General features: G+C 52.4%; 1 protein-coding gene across 3 annotated transcripts in view; it reads right to left on the bottom strand.

The window, feature by feature from the left end:
• GRK3 (G protein-coupled receptor kinase 3) overlaps positions 1-11,912 on the bottom strand; it is a 133,316-nt gene extending 121,404 nt beyond the window's left edge. Inside the window, exon 1 of one of the 3 annotated variants that reach the window (XM_051835476.2) lies at positions 11,691-11,912. In XM_051835476.2, coding sequence (XP_051691436.1) covers positions 11,691-11,803 — 113 coding nt within the window. In that variant the 5' untranslated portion in view covers positions 11,804-11,912. The remainder of the gene's footprint in view (positions 1-11,690) is intronic. The other 2 variants (XM_051835475.2, XM_070066046.1) reach the window with 2 other exon arrangements.
• Between the last annotated feature and the right edge of the window lie 1,198 nt (positions 11,913-13,110).

The raw sequence follows: 13,110 nt of genomic DNA, 5'->3' as shown, positions 1-13,110 counted from the left end.
AAGGGCTCTGGCCTCCTGTGAGAGTCAGCAATGCACTGAACACAGCGAACTTGACATTCAAGTGCTCCTTTGGCTATTCAGGTCAACCCCACTGCCGCGGGAGGCAGTGCACTTTGGGAGTGGGAACCTCTAACTTCCCCCGGGGTTTCCCATAAGCCTCTTAAAGTAGACAGGGCCGGGCTGTGAGAAGGGAATGGGTTACCCAGGCAGACACAGCTGGTCATATGTGCTTTGTGATACGAGGCAGACACTCAGGGGCAGTGATAACATCTAGTTTCCAGTTTGCCAGGCTTGCCAGCTGCACCCTGGACCACAGGAAAGACCCTAGTGTTAAAGGAGAGCACCGGAGCTTCCCACAGAAGACAGGATATACCTGGAGTACTTCCCCCCCCCCTTTTTTTTTAGATTTCTACACACCACGAAGTACAATTGCAAAAACTAAAGTGTTGATACACATGAAACTATAAAGCTCTCAACACATGTATTAATGAGGTTTTTTTTAAAAAAAAAAAAAAAAAAAAACCTGTAAATCCACATCTAATGCACAAACACACAGTAAACTGTCATCAGTGGCATGGGGTTCAAGTTACCAGGTTCACATGCAACTCTAATTGCCAAGGCCAGCAAGACGGCCTCTCTCATCACCACCATCTCCGTGTCGACCCAACTGACGGCTGGAGCACGAGTTTTCTCAGAGAAGGAGAGGGGGCTTGGAAGGGGAGAGCCGCTGAGGCATTTCAAACAAAGCCTTCCTTTTTCCTGTCCGTTCCGCCACGGTAGACGCTGCCCCAGTCACGAGGTAACCGTAACCCACAACACTTCACCAAAAAGTCTCATTTCACAGGAAGGAGTTTCCACCAAGGCATGCTCTCCTTCAAGAGTAACCTGAATTCCTTGTTAAGTGTCCCCAAGCCTCGATTCAGCAGCGAGCAGAGTCATTCATTTAAAGATCAGGAATTCAGGGATGCTAGCTAGTTTTCCACATGCAATTTAAAAAAAAAAGTTATACCCTAAGAAGTCCCTGTCCACAAAAACTCACATAGTTTTATTTAGGGGGGAGGGTAGAGAGACAGCAAAAATCTTTAACATAATTACTCTTTGCCCATTACTTTAAAACTGCTACTGTGCAGAAGTAGCTTTTCCCTTCTCTTAAATCTAGTTGGGATGTTTTGCATATTACACTTCCTCCACAGCCACTGGAAATAAAAACACAGAAGACAGCGCAGGGGCAGGCACGTGGCCAGCAGTCAAGTCATCCAGGGGCCACACCAGGGTGCCTGGGTTGGATTCCCACCGAAGGCTCCGGATTCCAGCTTCCTGCTAATGCAGACCCTGGGTGGCAACAGGTGACGGCTCCAGTAGTTGGGTTCCTATCACCCAGTGGGGAGACCCAGGAGGAGTTCCCTGCTCCCAGCTTCCACCTGGTCCAGCCCTGGTTACTGCAGGCAGTTGGAGAGTGAATCAGCCGATAACAATGATTTTTCTCTCTCTCTCTGCCTCTCAAATAGGTTTGTTTTTTTTTTTAAGATATCACAGAAACTTTACACTTTAACCTATGCTTAATGTTGTAACGACAAGGTATGCTGTTTAACCCCCCTTCCCAGTTAGTATCGCTATACAAGAAAATAAACAATAAACTTAGTTGAGAAGGGTAGGATTAAAGATATGTATAAAGGGGCCACCGCTGTGGTGTAACGGGTAAAGCTGCCATCCCATATGGGCGCAGGTCCTAGTACCAGCTGCTCCACTTCTGATCCAGCTCTCTGCTATGGCCTGGGAAAGCAGTAGAAGATGGCCCAAGTGCTTGGGCCCCTGTACCCTTGTGGGAGACCCAGAAGAAGCTCCTGGATTCAGATCAGCTCAGCTCCAGCTGTTGCAGCCATTTGGGGAGTGAACCAGCAAATGGAAGACCTCTCTCTCTCTGCCTCTGCCATTGCCTCTTTGTAACTCTGCCTTTCAAATAAATAAATAAATCTTTTAAAAAAAGATGTGTATATAAAGCCCATTGGTCTTATCTGTTAGGACTGGCTCCATTTTATTTTTAATGTTTATGTATTTATTTTGATCTAGCCAAAGTGCAGAGTGGGTAAGAGACAGAGACAAAGAGAGAAATCGTCCAGCTACTGGTTCACTCCCCAAATGCCCACAACAGCCAAGGCTCAACTAGGCTGAAGCCAGGAGCCAAGAACTCCATCCAGGTCTCCCCCACAGATGGCAGGGACCCAAGTTCTTGGACCATCACCTGCTGCCTCCTAAGACACATTAGCAGGAAACTGGATCAGAAGCAGAGAAGCTGGGACTCAAACCAACACTCCAACATGGACTGTGGGCATCCCAAGCAGCAGCCTAACCTATCTGGCCATAACATCTGCCCAGGGGTGGGCGTTTGGCCCAGCAGTGGAGATGCCAGTTAAGACACCTATGCACCAGACCTGAATTCATGGTTCCGATGCCCGGCTCCAGTTCCTGACTCCAGCTTCCTGCTGATGCAGACCCTGGCTCGAGTGCCTGGGCTCCTGCCACCCATGTACGTGACCTAGATGGCGCTCCCAGCTCCCAGCTCCGGCCCCATCCAGACCCAACTGTTAGAGGCATCTGGGGAGTGACTAGGGGATGGAAGCTCACTCTGTCTCCCAAATCAACACTTTTTTTAAAAAAATAAACAGGAGCAGGTGCATGGTATAGCAGTTAAGGACCACCTGGGATGCCCACATTCCCATATGCAAGTGCCTAGGTTTGAGTCCACCTCCACTTCCTATCCAGCTTCCTGTTAATGCACACTCTGGGAGGCAATGGGTAATGGTTCAAGTACTTGCTCCTGGCCACCCTCCTGGCTTCAGCATGCCCTGGCCCCAGCTGTTGCAGGCGTTTGGGGAATAAACCAGAAGATGGAAGAGCTCTCTCTGTGTTCCTTTCAAATGCATAAATTTTTAAAACCATAAAGGGAATACACACCCCACCACCATACTGAATACTTCATTTTTTAAAGATTTATCTAAAATACTGTCACAATCTTAGACATTCACAAAGCAAAATGAAATCTGCAGTATTCAACAGCTGTGTAAATGCCACTCCATGTAACTTTTAGATCGTTTTCAACTCAAACCCTCAAAGCAGATACATACAATCTAGAAGAAACAACCTAAACATATAAGCAGAGGTGTTTTCTGGATACAATCATAAAGATCAACGGGCTGACTTTACCACACAATGTACAAATATCAGGAGCAAAATATTCAAAGTTTTATCACTGAAATGTAAGAACCTTGCTGTCTTCCTAGAATATGGGGTTTTATGCTTTCAATACAGGACACATAACCCCTCACATCGTAGAATAATTTTCAGCATAATCAAAGACCACCTTTTCCCTAATTCAGGCCATAATTATCCCAAGAGTATATACAGTGCCTCACACTCAGTACATTGTAACACATCTGTAACCCACAGCTAGCTTCCAACTCTGATGCAAACACTAATTCCCTGGTGTAATAAATTTCATTAATTTGCATTTATTTATTTATTTGCGAGACAGACAGCTCCTATGGCTGGTTCACTCCCCAGATACCTGCAACAGCTGATGGTAGGTTATGCCAAAGCCAGGAGCTAGGAACTCAATCCAGGTATCCCACACGGGTGGCAGGGATCCAAACACCTGAGCCATTGCCACTGGCTTCCAGGGTACTCACTAGCGGGAAGCTGGAATCCACAGCAGAGCTAGGACTCGAACCCAGGAACTCCAACATGGGATGCAGGAGTCCCAAGTGGTGTATTAACCACTGCACCAAACACCCACCTCCATGAATTTTCAATCACTCAAGGAACCAAAAAACCCTCCTCCAAATGGAACTATAAAGGAATTGAACCAACCAAACACTTGAAAGAGGATTTATTACTTACTCGTCTTACCATGACTAAATTAGTGATGATCATTTTACAGCTATCTTTTTGGCCTTCATAACTTTCATTTTCTTACTCAGCTGGGTAACGTTCAAACGGATGCAGGAAGATGAGCTGGCGCAGTGTGCAGACTTCAGTGTAAAATGAGGCGAGAAACCTGGGACGGCTTCCTGTACCAGCCACCGAGGGCCAGCGAGCCGCTCCCACACACCCGACACCTGCCGCAGGTAAGAGGGACCAAGTCTACTGTGCAAGACCTCAAAGGGACAGGAAGAGATCGGTGCACAGAACGCGTGGCCAGAGAGCTGTCTCACACCTTGCAGTTTCCAGGGTTGCTCATCAGAGACGTCCAGCATGGGTGTTAGGGAAGGGGGTCACCCACCACGGGCACGAGTAGCCTGGACCTCCTCCAAGATCTCCTCAGGAGATAGTACAATCCATCTAAACAGGAGCCAGCACAATCCTATGTCATTAACATGCAATCTGGGAGGAGAAAATAAAGGAACCATGGGAGGCACTATGTGTAGAGGGTTCTAGATGCACAGTGCCATAACATTAGAGTAAGAAAACTGAGGCGAGATCTGCCAGTTCTTATGGGACTGGGGGTCAACATCTAACTTCTCACACATCCTGTCTCCTGGGGCACAGGCAGGAGGGGCTCCTGGCAGCACTGCCTTCTGTCTGCCACTGTTTTGTACTTCTGAAAGGTGCCCCTGCATCTGATACTGTTTATCATCCCAACAACAAACAAACACTGGTATAAATTAAAGAACCACCACATCTTTAAATATTTCTTCCCTCCTTGTCTCGAGTGATCTACGCTTGCAATCCGTGTATGAGCGATTCTTAATGAGTTCCACTCTTCATGAATGTACTGGAGAGAAAAACGCCCGTGAGACAGAGATTGCTTCAACTGGGACATTTTATGATCAGAAATGAATCGATATCACATTGTACAAGTAGGGGAAACTGAATACAGTGAACAAGAGTGATCTACTGAGGTCCCCTGGCAAAGCTGCAGGTGGAATCGGGTTTCCATGCTGTGGCTCCTGATCTAGAATTTTCTCTCTTACTACAACATGATGGGGAGTAGGCAGAGGAAAATGAGGGGTCAGCAATGTCAGCTGGCCATTAAATCATTGAGGATGAAGTTCCGGGCTGACTACTTTCGTGTAATCACTTCCTGCGAACTCAAGTACAGATGACCCAAAAGGAGACACCCAAAATTAGCAGCAGTATCCACAACTCGTGAGGAGCCCAGGTGTGGCTTCTTCTGCATCTTAGATCTGTGGTACAATCACAAAGGGCCCAAGGGTTTTGGCTTCCAGTCAGCGATCAAAATGGAAGGGTGGCCGGCGCCGCGGCTCACTAGGCTAATCCTCCGCCTTGCGGCGCCAGCACACCAGGTTCTAGTCCTGGTCGGGGCGCCGGATTCTGTCCCGGTTGCCCCTCTTCCAGGCCAGCTCTCTGCTGTGGCCAGGGAGTGCAGTGGAGGATGGCCCAAGTGCTTGGGCCCTGCACCTGCATGGGAGACCAGGAGAAGTACCTGGCTCCTGCCATGGGATCAGCGTGGTGCGCCGGCCACAGCGCACCAGCCGCAGCGGCCATTGGAGGGTGAACCAATGGCAAAGGAAGACCTTTCTCTCTGTCTCTCTCTCTCTCTCTCACTGTCCACTCTGCCTGTCAGAAAAAAAAAATGGAAGGGCAAGGGGCTGTGCTGTGGTGCAGTAGGTTAACAACCCTGGCCTGAGGCACCGGCATCCCATATGGACGCCGGTTTAAGTCCCAGCTGCTCCACTTCCGATCCAGCTCTCTGCTGTGGCCTGGGAAAGCAGTAGAAGATGGACCAGGTCCTTGGGTCCCTGCACCCATGTGGGAGACCCAGAGGAGGCTCCTGGTTCGTGGCTTTGGATTGGCACCACTCCAGCCGTTGTGGCCAACTGGGGAGTGAACCAGCGGATGGGGGACTCCCCCACCCACCGCCTCCCCTCTCTCTGTGTAACTCTTTCAAATAAATATATAAATCTTAAAAAAAAAAATGGAAGGGCGAGAATGAAGTAGTGAGATGCGGAGAGGCAGCAGCAGTCTGGGATACCCACCCCCGACTAGCATGTAAATGACTGACCTTACCAGAGGTCCTAAGGTAACAGAGGAAAAGTCCCCAAGTTCATCATTTCCACTTCCCCACTGCCAACACCGAGAGAATCCTAGGGAGAGGGTCCGGGCGGGGCAGCGTCCGGTGCAGTTTCTCAGGAACACAAGCCAGACCGTGCTGCTCGCGTTAAACACAACAGCCCCGTGGCCCGCGAGCTCCCCGTGGGAAATGAGCTGCCCGCTGCTGCTTCCGCGCGGCTGTAATTACCGTCTGCGAGGGTCCCAGAGGAGTCACTGTTCTCTGTGGGTCCCCGAAGATAGTCTCAGCTTTTCCATTGCTGCCCTGGCAGCTGCTGGGGTCGGGCAGCCGAGTGACTTTACCCCAAAGAAAAAGCCGCTGCAGTTTTGCTTAGTCCTTGAAAAATAGCAGGCGAGAGCATCGGCTACCGCTCTCGGGAGGCAGCCCAGAAGGAGCGAGGAACCTGCGCTGGGGGCTTCGTGGCCCTGGACCCTGCCTCTTTACTGGGCCGAGTTCCTGGACTTCCCTGGGCCTCTGCTTCTCCTGTGACATGGGGCCAGGGCTCCTCACAAGCTAGGACCAGCGAGGGGAACAAATGAACCAGTTCTGCCAACCGCCGGGCACACCTAACCTCTCTGCAAATGACACTATGTTCTCACTCCATGCGACGTTCATTGCCAGACCTAGGGGGGCCCAGGTGTCCTGTGCTCCACAGCCCCACCCCTCGCTTCTCCGCTTCTACCCACTGACATAAAAAGCCCTGCTCTTCCTCCTCCGAGCCTGGACACCTGTGTCCCATACTTTCCCTAACAGATATTTGGCAAGGCCAAGTTCAGTATACTAGGGAAGCACTTTAAGAGGCTGCCTCTAAGAACGGATTGCATCATGCTGGGACTGCCTGTACCTCAAAGAGATCTAGGAGCTCTTGATTCAAAGCCTTTCACAACCCTCACCATGGACACATTCTGGGCCCAACCCCGACTGCACTGAACATCCGCTTCTAAGCAGCGGCGGCTCCAGGCAGCCCGTGCATCCACAGGCCACTGGCACAAATCAGCTCTGACCATGAGTGAAGGAGTCACCGAGAGGCCAAAACAAATCACATCTGCAATTTGGACCTGAATGAAAAAAAAGTGACCGTGTTATACAGGAATCCTCCTAACGGTAATAAGGAATACTTTCTTCCTGGAGGCTGTTCTTCAACATTGACTCTGCAATTCACACCTAGGACGTGAGCACACGAGACACGAACACAGAACACCTTACGACCCAGACACAGGGATGCTTCGAACACTCTGCAAAGCACTCAGTGACCGGAATGGGAAACTATTGAGTCAATTCCATCTCCTTAAAAGAAGAAAATTATCCCACGTTTGGAGATTGGTTTCACGCGGCAGCACTGCAAACAGAAAGATGCAAATTGCTGTAATACGACCCATGTGACGTCTGAATAGTTCTTCAAAGGAAAATCACAAGTACTGAGCAAGGGGCACACACTGGCCTTGCAGGTCAGGTCCGTGTCCCTCAGCAGAGAGCCTGGGTTCCCGCTCCAGCTCCTGACTCCAGCTTCCTGCTAATGCAGACCGTGGGAGACGCTGCAGGGCGGGGGGCGGGGGGAGGGTGCTGGTAACGGCGGGGGGCAGGGTTTGCTGATAGCGGCTCAAGTCATTAGGCTCCTGCCACACCTGTGGGAGACCTGACCTGAGTCCCCAGCTCCCAGCTACAGCACAGTCCTGGCCATTGCGTGCACCTTGGAGAAAGAACCAGCATATGGGATTATCTAGCTACAATATGATTTTAATAAGTAAAAACACTCAGTAACCATAATATGCTCTGTGAATACAGAATAACAGAAGTAATCCCAAGACTACCTATTCAAGGTTAAATAGAATCCTCAGCAAAGGCACTTTAAAGCAAGCCTCTCTCTCGGCTCCACTCTCTAATGGCAAGGCTCCTGGAGAGTGGCCGTGAGCACTCGTCACAGCATCCCCACGCCTGCTCGCAGAACTGGCTCTGCGTCTATGTATGACTTAGTATAGTAAGTGGTATCAGAAGGGCCCTTTCCTGGTAAGTTATACAGTCTCTTTAAAATGTTCTTTTCAGATCCTCCTATCACGCTGTAGGAATACTTTGAAAGGATGAGCTTTGCAATGGGTGATCCAGTGTCCCATACACCAAGGTGGGCACAGGGGCACAGGGGATCTAGCTGACACTCAGGACACCTACACCCGTGTCAGAGCGTCTGGGCTAAGTCCTGGCTGCTCCATTTCCAAGCCAGCATCCTGCTGAGGGACCTGGGAGGCTGCTCAAGTCACTTCAGCCCCTGCCATCCACACCAGGACCCGGATGGAGTCCAGTGCTCCCAACTTCAGCCTGGCCCAGCCCTGGCTGCTGCAGGCATTTGGAGACTGAACCAGTGGATGAGAGATTTCACTCTACCAAGCAGATGAAATGAGATTCCAGGAGAAAGATCAAGTCCCGGTTAGTTCATCCCTTTCACTCTGTGATATCAAGCCAATTAAGTTTCATTCCATTTGAAGGTTAACAGTAACAGAGCCTAAGGTGAAAGGGGTCTTCTCCCTGCCAGGGGATCAGGCCTGCGTGGGCCTTCCCCAGTGCTTTAGGTCCCACCCCTTAATAAAGGGGTTTCTTTTCTCCCACATCGTAACACGACTGGCAAGCATGTCCCAACACTCCTGTTGTAGCTGGGCCTGCACAGGAAGGCCATGGCCACAGTCCACTATCCCCCGTAGGTCCCATTATCAGCTGCGTTAGCTCAACAAATGTTTCAGTAAACTAGCACAGCTATGTAATTTGAACAAATAGTCAGCTTTTCCAGGATTTACACTCACTGGGTCGTTAATTGAATAATGTGTCAACATAACCAAATGTTTGCCTCTCGCCGTCTCGGAGAAGCAAGGTCTCCCTTGGGCAGAATGCTCCATTTTCTGAGGTTCTCCGGTGACAGGCACGGGCCCGCGGGCCCAGTGTTCCATTTACATTACTGGAGATTGTTTTGTTCTGTTGCTTTTCTGCTTAACCCTGGGGAAAAGGCACAGTCCCTGGAAGAAGGAGGCACAGACACAATTAGCTGGAAATGAAATACCAATAGTGACAGGTCAATGGCAAGTCCATGTCCAGGTTTCCAGCTCAACAAATCTCAGCATCTTTTCCAAGAATATCAAAGACAGGTGACCACATGACTCACTTCAAAATGAGGTTGAAACAGAAATTCCCATCACCACACACTGCACCTGTGCCCTTCACCAACAGGGTAGAGTCGGGCTGGCCTCTGAGTCACTACACTGAAGCATTTTAACTCGGAATTAACTTTTTTAAAAAAGTTTTTCTTTAGAAAAATAAAAAAATAAAAAAAAAGTTTTTCTTTATGTGAAAGAGTTAGAGAGAAAGATGTAGAGACACGGAGAGAGATCTTCCATCCCCTGGTTCACTGCCCCAAATGGCCACACAGAGAGAGGTCTTCCATCCCCTGGTTCACTCCCCCAAATGGCCACAACAGCTGGAGCTGAGCTGATCCAGAGCCAGGAGCGTCTTCTGGGCGCCCATATGAAATGCTGGCACTGCAGCCTGGAGCTTTCCCCGGCTGCCCCACAAGCCCCGGCTCTGGAATCAACTTTCCTAGGGGAACTAGAACTCCTCCAACCACCTTGCTCCCAAATCAGTCAGGTGCGCCGCCTGCCATCCAGTGGCAGAGAAAAATTTACAAGACGGCTTTACCGGAGGACATAACAGAATCCTAACACAGCACAAGGGGCAGACTCTTGCTATGCAAACGGTTGCCTTACTAAACTAAAGCTAAAGACACTGAGATACACACAAACTGAAAACCCCTGGAGGAGGTTTCAGTGGCCTAGTTCAGGAACCTGTTTAATAAAACAGCAACAGAGTAACAAGCATTACAGGGCTGGTCCCTAACATCACCTCATCCTGATGCTTCTCAATTCTAAAATGTCAAGAGAAGTACCCTGGAAGATGAGACTGCGCCCAGAAAACCAACGCATTTACCAAAGAAAAACCACCACTGAAAGCCAGAGGTATTCACACAAGGAAGTGAATATGCTAAGCACAGAAATACACTCTCAAGAGGAGCACTTAAAAAGCAGAAGTTACAGTAAGTCCAAAATGCCAAGACAGAAACCAACAGAAGTTCCTAATTTCAGCAATATTATAAAATCTCCCTCCCACGACCCCTCCCCAAAAAAATCGCCCATGAGTTAAAGATATGTCACATTTAGGGAAGTAAGATTTTTACATGAAATGCACCTTGAGGTAGATTTGCCCTAAATGTGAAACCACGGATTTGTCATGAGCTTCAGATGTGTTCAACTCTGGGCTACGCGTGCTCCACTCGCGACGCCCAGAAGTATCTGCATTTCTCCCGGATTGTCACCACTGGGGGCTGCTTATCAGAGCCACAGCACAGCCCGCAAAACCAACAAGAGGCAAAGCAAACCCAAAAACACCCAGCAAGCTATCCAGCTTCTCACAGCAAGTAACTCACAGGGACGAACATTCTGGTTCCACGGGGCTCACAAATGAACTCACACGAGATACGGCGATCATCACTTAGCACCCAAAGGAAGATTCTCCCCTCCTTGGATCAAGTTAATATTTTAGCCATCCCGAGTGCCTAACACTTGCAGGATCAATGATTTCAAAATGAAAACGGCTTTGGTTTAGATCCCAGCATTTTGCAGAATTGCATGGCTTCAAACGTGCCAAAAAGAGGATGCCTCTTTCTTTAAATCAATAATTCCACCAAGGGCTATCTGGCTGCAAGGGGCCACCCTACCCTTTGGACTCATGGCAGTGTTCAATAGCAAAGACACTGGGCACTGCCAAAGCTTCGGCGTGCTGCCTGAAGCTGACAACCTGACGAGCTGTCTTTCCAGGGGCATTGGTCTCTGACTAGTTCATCAGTAGCAAAGCCACAGCCCGTCACCATTTAAGCGGATCCCTTCCCTGGCGACTGACCCACCGAAGCCTGCCTGGGATCAGGGCTCGGTGTGCGTTTCTAAGCAAATCCCACCTCCACCTTTTAACAAAGTGGCACTGGGAGACGCGCGGGCCGAGCAGCGCAGCTCCGCTAACACACTTGGCGCCCACCAGGACGCCGCGCGGGTCAACACCCTCTCGGCCCGAGGACGCCCACCGGGCTGCGGGGGCCCCAGGGGGAGCAGGCGCTGCACACAGCAGTTCCAGTACCCGGGACCAAAGGCGAGAAGCCTGCGCTCCGCAGCTGGGCAGCCTACAGGGAAGCGGGGGGCGCAGGATGGAGTTGGAAAGGGGACAGTAGCAACCCCGGAAGGACCAGGGTGGAGCCGCCAGGGGTGGTGAGCCGAGGAGGGGCACAGAGGACCCCTAGGGCAGGGACAGGGATGGAGCTGGACAACGCAGCAAATCGGAAAGGACCCTAGAGATGGAGCAGGAGGGGGCGCCGGGGCCGGGCAGGTCCGGCAAAGTCCTCCCCCAGTGGGGCGCTGCGCACTTCGGGGCTGTCTCCGCGAGTGCCCCCAACAGCCCTCCGCTGCCCCATTTCAGCGGCTGGCACGGCGAGGCCGGCGCCGCAGCGCCACTCCCGGGGCAGGCAGGGCTGAGCTCCCGACCCTCCCGGGCTCTGGGGGTCGCCAGCGGCGGCGCGGGCCGGAGGACCCGGTACCTGGGCTCGGGCAGGACGATCTTCTTGCTGGCGCGGGCAGCCGGCGTGGCCTTGCTCTTCTCCATGGCCATCAGGTAGCTCACATCGGCCAGCACGGCCTCCAGGTCCGCCATGTTGGCGAGCGGCGGCGGCGGCGGCTCCTCAGGAGCGGGACGGGACGCGCTCCCGCCGCCGCCGCTCGCCCGTCGCGGCCCGACGTGGGGGTGGGGGGGGGCGCCCCGGGGCAGCAGCGCCCCCCCTCAGCGCGCGCCTCCGCCCAACAGCGCCCCCCTCAGCGCGCGCGCGACACCAGCGCACCCCCTACTTGCGCGCGGCCGCCGAGGCCGCTGGGGTCGCCGCCCGCCGCGCGCACGCGCCCCTTCCGCGAGGGTCGGCAGAGCGCGCGCACTCGAACCGCCCGCGTCCCCGCGGGAACTGGCCCGCCCTCCCCTCGGGGCGACCACGAGGGACTTCCTCTCTCCCTCCTCCTCTTCCTCGCCCCGCGGCCCCCCACTTCCCGCTCCTGGCCGCTCTTCCGCACCCCCCACCCCCACCCTAGGAGAGCCTTGGGCCCCACGCCCATCACCCCAAGGGCTGGGGAGGTCCGTGTGCGTGGGACAAGGCGGTTCTCAAACTGGACAGTGTCCCTGGGATCCTGGGAGAAGACCAGGGCGGCGCAGGGGGGTGCGGTGTCTCACCTGTCCTGCAGGTGAGGCTCAAAATCGCGGTGGTCCCCTTGAGCCCTGTGCAGCCTTGCACCTGACCCCGGCCCACCCAGCTGAGACAAGGAAAGTCCCCTGTGTCCCTCGGGCTCCTGGCTGGGAACCGCTGCCCGCGGTGGCTGCTGCCCGGCACCCAGGTGACAGGTGGTCAGTTCAAGAGACAACCAACGGAGCAGACCCACTAGGAGGGAGAGTTTAGGGAAGTGCAAACGCCCCAGGCATGAGGGGATTTCCAGTTTCCTAATCTGCACACAAGGCGTCAGTGGTCATCAGGACACCCTCCAATCCTCCCCCGGGGTTTTCAGCTGCCGCTTGTTTCTGTATAGTTGCGTGCACACGTGCACATTTAGAATCTACGGGACTGTCCGGCTGGCGTGACATTCAGGGACACATGGGGAATTAATGCAACCCACGCCGACTCCCCCCCAAAAAAATCCCTTTAGCTCGTCACAGGGCACCAGAGCCCAGAGCCCAGAGTTCGCAGGAATCCGAATGCATGCTGTCTGCAGCTTACAGGGTTCACAGAGCCCACCGAGCTTTGGGGGGTTGCCATAATGCCTGAGCAGAGGGAGGACCCTGCCCTGCCTGTCCTGCCCCCAACCCGGCCTGCTATGCTGGCCACCGCAGCCCGCCGGCTGCACCAGACATTTCTCAAGCTCCGAGACACAGTACACAGTACGTGTTACAATTGTCCAGAAAAGGACAAGAGAAAAGTAAGG

Source organism: Oryctolagus cuniculus, chromosome 21, assembly GCF_964237555.1.
Source record: "Oryctolagus cuniculus chromosome 21, mOryCun1.1, whole genome shotgun sequence".
Classification (NCBI taxonomy): Eukaryota; Metazoa; Chordata; class Mammalia; order Lagomorpha; family Leporidae; genus Oryctolagus; species Oryctolagus cuniculus.
Note: the sequence above shows the minus strand (reverse complement) of the source record. Positions and strands in the feature narration are given on the sequence as shown.